Genomic DNA, 9,180 nt, shown 5'->3' with positions numbered 1-9,180 from the left:
CTAAAATTATGTGAGGATGGTTTGTAAATTATAGGGTGTGGTTGTGAGTGTAAATTATAAGGTGGAGAGAGAAAAGGTAGTGATTTTTTGTAAATTTGGGGAATAGGTTGTGATTGTTTTGTAAATTATAGGGTGGAGAGATAAAACTGTAATGAAAAAGGTATAAAAAATATTATTTAATTGAAAAAGAGAGAGAAATGCAGTGTTTTTCAGTGTAATTATATGATATATATGAATATAGGGATAGGGAACGGAATGAGAATGCTCTTTAGAAGTTTGTCCATCAGACTTGATAACTTGTATTTTTCAGTCTCTTAAGTTATAATATAATAATTTGTTCTTCATGCATGCCAACCTATAAAACATTTCAAAGTAAATTATTACAACTTTCGTCCATAAATCTATACAAAGATTTGTATCTAACAATTAATGCTCTCTCTAGAATCATCTCCTTTCTCTTTCTAAAGTTCTTAGTGATGAAATGAAAGAATGCTTAACAAATTCTTCATGACCTAAAATTTCGAATATATCCTGTTGGTGAAACTATCACTTTCCTCTTCATTTGCTAGCTTAGTCGCATGCTCCATTTACTTTGACTTCCCCTTTGCTAAGGCATAATTTTGACTTGTATCAAAGTGGATTCTCTTATACCACTAAACCAACTACTATCATCATATTCTTTCATTGTTATTTGTTTACCACACGCATCCTCTAAGCAGTCATTTTGCGCTTGCCTGTTACAATGATGACAATTTATAATGACCAAATCTATAAGATTTCACCGATTAAAAGAACTTACCTGTCATAAAAGATATGATATTATAACATATTTAGCTCTATGTAAAACATTTGTTGGCATCGGAAGAAAAGATTGATGGAAAAAGAAAATTCAAGATGATTTATGTATATCATTTAGGTTTTTTGTTTGTTATACCTCGTTATAAATATTTTTTTAACATTACAAAGCACATCAACAATAACCAAACCCAAAATGTAGCTCGTCATGAACATGCCTGATATCTATTGCAGAAATCAGCGAACAACAGCATCAACATCGAATGCTTCATCAACTTCGAACTATGGAATCAAATAAACCCTTGAACATCAAAAGTGAAAACATTAGAAAACCCACTGAAGCATATTGGAGGAGTGTGACAAAAGCACAAAGTAATCTATAAAGTAATCCAAAGTCAGGATACACCTATCCACTGTAAAATCTCTTACTATCTATTCACAAAGAGAAAGTGAGTGTAAAAAAGAGAGATTTTTAGGGTGTCCGTTGTGGCCAGTCACACAGCCGCGAGTGGCCTAGTACGAGCCACGTCGGCCACGAACACCACAACGTGCAGCCACGACCGGTCTCGCGAGCGAGCGGCCCGCGAGCCGGCTCGCAGTGGCTAAAATGAGCGTTGGGCCTTGGTAAGCGTGATCTGACTGTTGGGGCTTGGGTTAAATAAAAAAAAAACTTTTTTTTTGTGGTTTTTCATTTTACCTATATAAACCCCCGTTAACTTTAAAAAATTACCAACATTCTCAATTCTCTCTAGACGACTTAAAAAAATATATATCATATTACTCATCTACCTTTTTTATAAAGTATGGATCAATGGGGGGGGGGGGGGGTTACCGAATGGAAATGCCTTTTGGTCAAGACGATGACAACGTGTTTGGTACCACCGATATGGAGCATAACTTGAGTCAAATGTCACCACTGTCTCCCGACTTTTTTTGTTCCAAAGACACAAGAGGTTGGTAAAAAGGCTCGAGCCAATCGGCCAAGGTGGTCGTTCCAAAAAGAAAAACAACTCCTTGGTCATAAGAAGAAGAAAAGGCTTTGTGTCGTGCATCGGTTGAAATATCTGAAAATCGGCAAGCGGATATTTTATTTAACCTTTTTTTGTTTCGTATAAAATTTAAGCATTTGTTAATCTTTATTTAATTGCAGTGAACTATCAAAAGCATCGTATATATTTTGGGGCAAAGTGCGAGAGTTGTTTTATAGGATGGTGAGAAGTAGGGACTGCATCAAAAAGATGATATCGGGAAGATGGTCCGAAACTCGCAAATTTGACGGACTTTTTACAAATTTACATAACTGAAACAATCGTCGAATGCGATCGAGCGGGAGCGATGATCTTCAAATGGAAAGCTAAAGTGTTCAACAAGTACGGACCGGTAAAAACGTGGGACGAGGATTACTTGTGGCAAATACTCAAGTCGTGCTCGAAATGTGTCGGGTTAGTTACACCGGACCATGATGGTGGCTCATGCCAAAGCGTACGAAAACTACCTCGTCCGGTGCGTATGCCTTATCTAGTAGCTCGGATGCTCGTGTAGGGATCGACCTAAACGTGTTTGGGTAAGAAGATCAACCACAAGTCTACGTCAACCACTCGGAAGGGACCGGGGAAAAATATCAACCACAAGTACCGAGGTCGATCCGGAATTTGTCGAAGATGCCCACAAAATATCGAGTAGTATTAAAGCGGTGGCCGGTGTTAAAGTTTCAAAAGACAGATTTAAGAAGTTAGGCTTTCTTACCAATGACTTTAGCAGCCTCGATCCCATGCGCCGAGAGTATTCGAACAAGAACATGCGCTTGTTCTTGAGAAAATCCAAGTAGATCAAGAACGAAGCCGAAGAGTAGAATGCGGCGGAGATGAGGGATAAATTTGTATTTTTATTATTAAATTTGTAATTTTTTTATAGTTTTAGGATGCGTAAGTTTTTTAATTTATATTTTTTAATGATTTTAGGATGTTAAAGGTTTTTTTTTGGGTTATATAAATTAGTTTTTTTAGTTATATTATTATGTTATATTAGAAAAAAAAAGAAAAAAATCAGAAAATTCGATGAAGTCATCGTTTGCTTGAACCATAACAGGCTCAGGCGGCTTCATGTTAATATTTTAGTATAATTGGATTAAATGGTTGATCAATGTAATCATAATAAACATTAAGTAATCTCAGGATGTGCGGAGTGCACGCTTGCTTTAGTCTATTATGGTGTTATCGCAAAGCCCCTAACAAGCGGGGGTCCGGGAGCAACGCCCTCGGTTGCAGGGTCTTGGGGGCAGCAGCCTCTAACAGGGTCCAAGGAGTAGGGCCCTTGGCTGGGTGTGGAAATTAATTTATGAATTATGTCACACATAATCATAAGATTTATTTTGGAGGCACATTAATATAATTTAAAATTTGAATTATAGTTGCCTAACGCAGTTATCAAAACCCAACTGCTTCTGCATTAATACACGACGTTCCTTCCAATTAATCGAGACACTGGTTCATCTTTTTCACATATTCCAAATTAAATTTTTTGTCTGATTTCAGAGTTTATCCGATTAAAATGTTTTGAAAAACCACCAAAATAACTTTTAATCTGCAAGTTATCACACAACCATTTGAATTATCCAGGTTGCTATTTCAAAATCCTCAACACTTTAGCGGTGGCTTCAACGAGTGTACAGTCAGCATTCACTAACTGCATGACACAATATTATTTGATAAATTCAGAGTCCCGCATACATATAGTCCAATAAAACAGTATTTACAAAACTTTTAGTGACCTCAATGACTTTATTAAAAATGAAACCAAAAAAGAAAAAGAATGTAAAAAGAAAGGAGGCTTTGGTGGATTAGAAAGGTAGAAAATGTGGGACAATGATAATAAAAGAGTCAAATGTCATTATCATCAGACAGACAGCACAGCAGAGCACATACATTTGCCCCAAACCCATCCTCTCTCTTCTTCATCTTCTTCCCCAATTTCACTTCTCTCTCTACAATTCCATTCAACCATCAAATTCTTACCCTTCAATGTGGGTCTAATTTCCTCTAGATCTGATTGCAACTTCCTCAATGTAAGTCACTATTTCGATTCATTTTGCAGATCGTTTCTTTAATTCACTGTTTATGTATCGATTGTTTGTGTCCGAATTTATAATTTCAAATTGTGTGAAGGCAAGTTTTGTTATAAAATTATGGTTTTATTTTTATTAAGATTTGCGTAATTGAGTGTTTTTGGATGTTTCAATTAAGGTTTTTTATACATTGCAATTTTGGGTTTTTATGAAGATTTGGGTGATTGAGTGTTTGCATTTCAATTTTAGCGTTTTTTTTCAATAAAGATTTGTGTAATTGACTGTTTGCCTTACAACTTATGTTTTTATTTTTTCAATTTATTTATGAAGATTTGTGTAATTGAGTCTTTGCATTACAATTTAGGTTTTTTTTAAAAGTTATTTATGAAGATTTGTGTAATTAAGTGGTTGCATTACAATTTAAGTTTTTTTTTTCTTTTTTTTTATTTTCTTATGAAGATTTGTGTAATTGAGTGTTTATGTATGTTTCAGTTGTTCAATTCGATTGTTTGTATCTGAATTGCTCATTTGAAATCGATGCAGTGGAATTTACATTACAATTCAGTGTTTTTTTAATGAAGATTTGTGTAGGCTTTAAGTTCATATGAATGGTATTGTTGCTGGATTATGATGAGCTGATGTGATTTTGAAATTGAATTAGGGTTTCGGTGTCATGATGAGAATCCACAGCTTAAAATGAGTGAAACGGAAGCAATGAAAACAAAGTCGGTGGCTCTTGTACCTCTCGGAACCCTAATCGGTCGGGAGCTTCGTCATGGAACTGTGGAGAAACCTACTGTTAATTATGGACAAGCTGCACTTGCAAAGAAAGGGGAAGATTACTTCTTGATCAAACCCGATTGCCAGAGAATTCCTGGAAATCCTTCGACATCTTTCTCGGTTTTTGCGGTATAGATACGAACAGTTCCTTATATGCTTAAACATGTATTTTGGTACTGAATTTTGTTTTTTTTTGGGTAGATATTTGATGGACATAACGGCATATCAGCTGCCATTTTTGCAAAGGAAAACTTATTAAACAACATATTAAGCGCGATTCCTGAAGATTGTGAACGGGAAGAATGGCTTCAAGCGCTTCCAAGAGCATTGGTTGCAGGGTTTGTGAAAACCGACATCGAGTTTCAACAGAAAGGTAACAGATTTTGCTTTTGAGCGGTTGACTTCATATATTGGATTATTATCTCTATTTATGGCATTTGTTTATTCAGTTGTTATTGATGAATAATAGGTGAGACATCTGGTACAACGGTTACGTTTGTTGTGATTGACGGGTGGACTATAACCGTTGCATCTGTCGGGGATTCACGGTGCATATTAGACACACAAGCGGGCGTGGTATCACTGCTGACCGTTGACCATAGGCTTGAAGAGAATGCTGAAGAACGGGAACGTGTAACTGCAAGTGGCGGTGAAGTTGGACGCCTCAATATTTTTGGAGGGAATGGGGTATGGTTAGAAGTCAACTTGAATTTTGAATTATGTACTTGGAGTCTACTTCAAGTTGTAAACATTATTATCTTATTCTATAGGTGGGCCCACTTCGCTGTTGGCCTGGTGGTTTGTGCCTCTCGAGGTCTATTGGTGATACAGATGTTGGAGAGTTTATTGTTCCAATACCACATGTTAAGCAAGTGAAGGTACGTCTATAAACAAACTGATCGTTCAGTGAAGGTTTATGATTGTTTATCTAATTATAAATGAGCATGAACAAATTCTTTTGTTCATTTAGTTATATGAACGAACGTCAACGCATGTCTCGTTCGTTCATGTATTTTTGTGAACGCTCGTTTATGTTTATTTATGATTGTTAGTTTACGCTTGTTAACTTCGTTCACTTATGTTTTTTGAACATATTCATTTAAAATTATATATCCCTTACAACGCAGTCTACTTTTTATTAACTTTCTAGGCCCAATGGCCAACACATTGTTCTTCACATTACTTTTTAACTGGCTTTGACAGTTATGTTTGTTAATATATTTACAGTTATCTTTGTTCATTTACCTTTGTTACCCGTTCGTTTTTATTGCTAACGAGCAAACATAAACGAACATGGGATGCTCATATTGTTAACGAACAAACAGGGACAAGAAAACCACCTTCATTTAATGTTTGCTTGGTTTCTTTACAAGCCTAAGTGAAGGTTGTAAATATATTGGAAACTATTAAAAGTTAAAACCGACACGTTTAATTTCCATATGTAGCTTTCAAGTTCCGGTGGCAGACTTATAATAGCTTCTGATGGAATTTGGGACGCGCTATCATCTGAAACAGCTGCACAATCGTGTCGTGGATTGCCTGCTGAACTTGCTGCAAAGCTTGTAGTCAAGGTTTTATGACCGTTTTTGGTTAAATATAACCTTTATTTCACATATTCACTTATAATAACCCTGATATTATATTCTTATTTTAATGGTTTGTATATTGTTTTAGGAGGCTTTAAGGTCGCGTGGGCTAAAAGATGACACGACGTGCGTGGTGGTTGATATTATTCCATATGGGCATCCAGCAATACCTCAAACTCCCAAAAAGAAACAAAATCTTTTCACTTCACTCATTCATGGAAAAAGGTTTCATACATCTTTGAATAAAGGACCAAGTAAGCTTTCTTCTGTTGGGACTGTTGAGGAGCTGTTTGAAGAGGGTTCTGCAATGCTTGCTGAAAGGTATGTTAAGGATCAACTTTTTTTCTTTATTAGGCATTAATATTAAAATTAAGATTCATTTAATTATTAACATTTATTAAAGGCCGGCGTTTGTAAAAAGGAGTTTGTTAAAGTGTACAAAGCCACCATGGTGCGACACGTGAATTTTAACCTAATGGGTCTGTATAATTACCAGTTATAATCACATGCCACATGTGTAAAAAAAGTCACTTTAAATATAGTATTATAGTAATAGCATACTTGATTAAACGTAATAAAACTATCAATTTTATGGTACATTTTTTCAAAAAAACAATGAAATATATAAAAGGTATCTGTGTTTATAAAATGTTGCAACAGTATAATTACAAGTTATAATCATGCACCGTATGTATATAATTACGCACTGCTATAATCAATGGCATATCAGCGTTTCTAGAAAAGTCATTTTTAAATATAGTAATACTATACTTAGATTAAACGTAAAAAATTTTTCGATTTTATGGTGCATTTAAAAAAAACAGTGAAATATATAAAAGTTATCTGTGTTTAAAAAATGGTGCAACTAGATTTATCTAGCCACAAAAAGTCACCAATGGATTTTTTTTGTCCATTTACTCAATTTTTTATTTTCTACTATTTACAATTTGCCATCATCTCAGTTTCAACTGTTAAAAAGTTTGATCAATGGTATAAAGCCCTTCCTACGCTTAGTAAGAAAATAGCTGTTTTAAAAATATATGGCAATTCTGTACTCAAATTAAACATGATGAAATTCTCGATTTTATGGTATAACATTTTACAAAAATCAGAAAAATATATAATTTAATTGTATTTAAAAAGGTTGGTGCAACTAGATTTAACCAAAAAGAGTCAACAATAGATGTTTTGTCCTTTCAGTCATTTCTAACTTCTTATTTACAATCTTGCCACCGCCTCAATTTTAACCATTAAAAGTTGATCACTTGGTACGAAAGTTTTCCTTTTTATTTATTCAGGATTCCATATATGACATGTTGTGTATTCATTGCAGGCTGGGAAAAGGTTTGCCTGTAAATTCGGGAATCTTTAGATGTGCGGTTTGTCAAGGAGATGAGGCGCCAAATGATGACATATCTGGAACAATATTCTCGGCATCATCGGGACCCATGTTGTGTTCAAAGTGTAGAAGAAAGAAAGATGCAATGGAAGGGAAAAGGGCGAGTGTACCGACATTGATGATATGATATTACCCAATCCAAGTAAGGTAAATACTAATACATTCTTTCATTGGCAGTGTGAGCAAATGGTCTCTTTTGCTAAAACCTTGAAACCGCGTGTGCAAGAGATCTAAGATAAAGAATTGGTAGGCGTTGTGGAGGGTGTAGGAGTGTGTGCGTCGATTATATTTTGTGCTCGGCCGACTAATTGAGAACAAATGCTACAATATATATAAGAAAGTATATGAGTGTGATAGTGTTTGGTTGTGCAAGCAACAGTGTAATGTCTGTTGATGTTATATTCTGTTTGAACTTGTTTTTAATCAACTTTTTTTTGTTTTTAAATAGTTTATTATCTGTAATATGTTAAATCTCTTCACCACCACCACCACCCCTGCCGCCGCCGCCGATTGGACTAGTGAACGCCGCTTGTCACCACCACCTTCTTTCTCTTATCTTCCCCCTGATCTTTCAATTTTTTATTACAATTACAAAATGATCTTAGATCTTTACATAAGAGACACCTATAAATACAGTGACAAATTCAGAATTTTTTCCCAATAGGTTCGTTGTATTTAGATGCTACAGTTTTAAAGGTATGGATAAGAGAAATTTTTGGGTCATTTCGACGGTTGAGTTGGGTAGGGTTGGTTCAACTACTTTAGGGGCGTAAAGTGAACAAAAATTTGCGGCCTTTTACAAAATTAAATATTTTTTTGTTTACAATCCTAAAATTACAGCTCCCCACTGGAAACACCCTTGTAATAAGATAACCATAACTCAACAATTTTGATAGCCATCTCGGTTGAGCCGAACAATAAGTATATGAGGGCTTGAGGCTCATGCAATCCGTCTTAGCGACAAACAGGCGCCCCAACATATAATGACGCTATTTACTGACCATAAGAACATAGAAAGATGAAGTCAGTACTACTTATATTTAAGTTGATCTTTATCTGTAATGAGTTACCTCTTAAATCAAATCATACAACATAATGTGTGAAGGTAACTTTTCGCGAGTCTTTTGATGCTTTCATTTTTATAAATACAAAGAAAATCAACATAAAAGAGAAAAGCAATAACACAAGGTAGTAAAAGAAAAACAAAACATACAATATATTTGAAAAATACATAAGAGCTTTCAGTAACTGAAACTCCGTAATTAATACAACTTATTCCAAACTAAGGATGCTGATCATTTACAATATTATGTTGTATAGGTACTATACAAACCACTCTGAACGGAGACACTGTGTTTATCACCTTTTACCCAAACTTCAACATGTGTATAAACGACCCATCCCTTCTCACAGCCCTAAAAGCCCAAATTCAAATTGATGGAAGTAAATACTTTCCAGGCAAGATTAACCCGACAAGGGTTAAATTTTGAAAGAGAAAGGCTGAGATATCAAGTTTTTCCGGCGGAGAATGTTGGCGGCAGCGCCACGGCAGTCCG

General features: G+C 35.2%; 1 protein-coding gene across 1 annotated transcript; it reads left to right on the top strand.

Annotated features, from left to right (window-relative positions):
• Positions 1–4,520: 4,520 nt before the first annotated feature.
• On the top strand, positions 4,521–8,038 carry LOC143628485 (putative protein phosphatase 2C 5). Its single transcript, XM_077098072.1, has 7 exons — positions 4,521–4,768; positions 4,841–5,012; positions 5,109–5,326; positions 5,410–5,517; positions 6,085–6,210; positions 6,314–6,546; positions 7,559–8,038. The coding sequence occupies exons 1-7, from the start codon at positions 4,556–4,558 to the stop codon at positions 7,749–7,751; spliced, it is 1,263 nt and encodes a 420-aa protein (XP_076954187.1). The 5' UTR covers positions 4,521–4,555; the 3' UTR covers positions 7,752–8,038.
• Positions 8,039–9,180: the final 1,142 nt, after the last annotated feature.

Source organism: Bidens hawaiensis, unplaced genomic scaffold (assembly GCF_021521415.1).
Source record: "Bidens hawaiensis isolate Kalapana, Puna unplaced genomic scaffold, B.hawaiensis_p1.1 tig00005003_1, whole genome shotgun sequence".
NCBI classification, from domain to species: Eukaryota; Viridiplantae; Streptophyta; class Magnoliopsida; order Asterales; family Asteraceae; genus Bidens; species Bidens hawaiensis.
The sequence above is the reverse complement of the archived record's forward strand: the minus strand, read 5'-3'. Positions and strand labels throughout refer to the sequence as shown.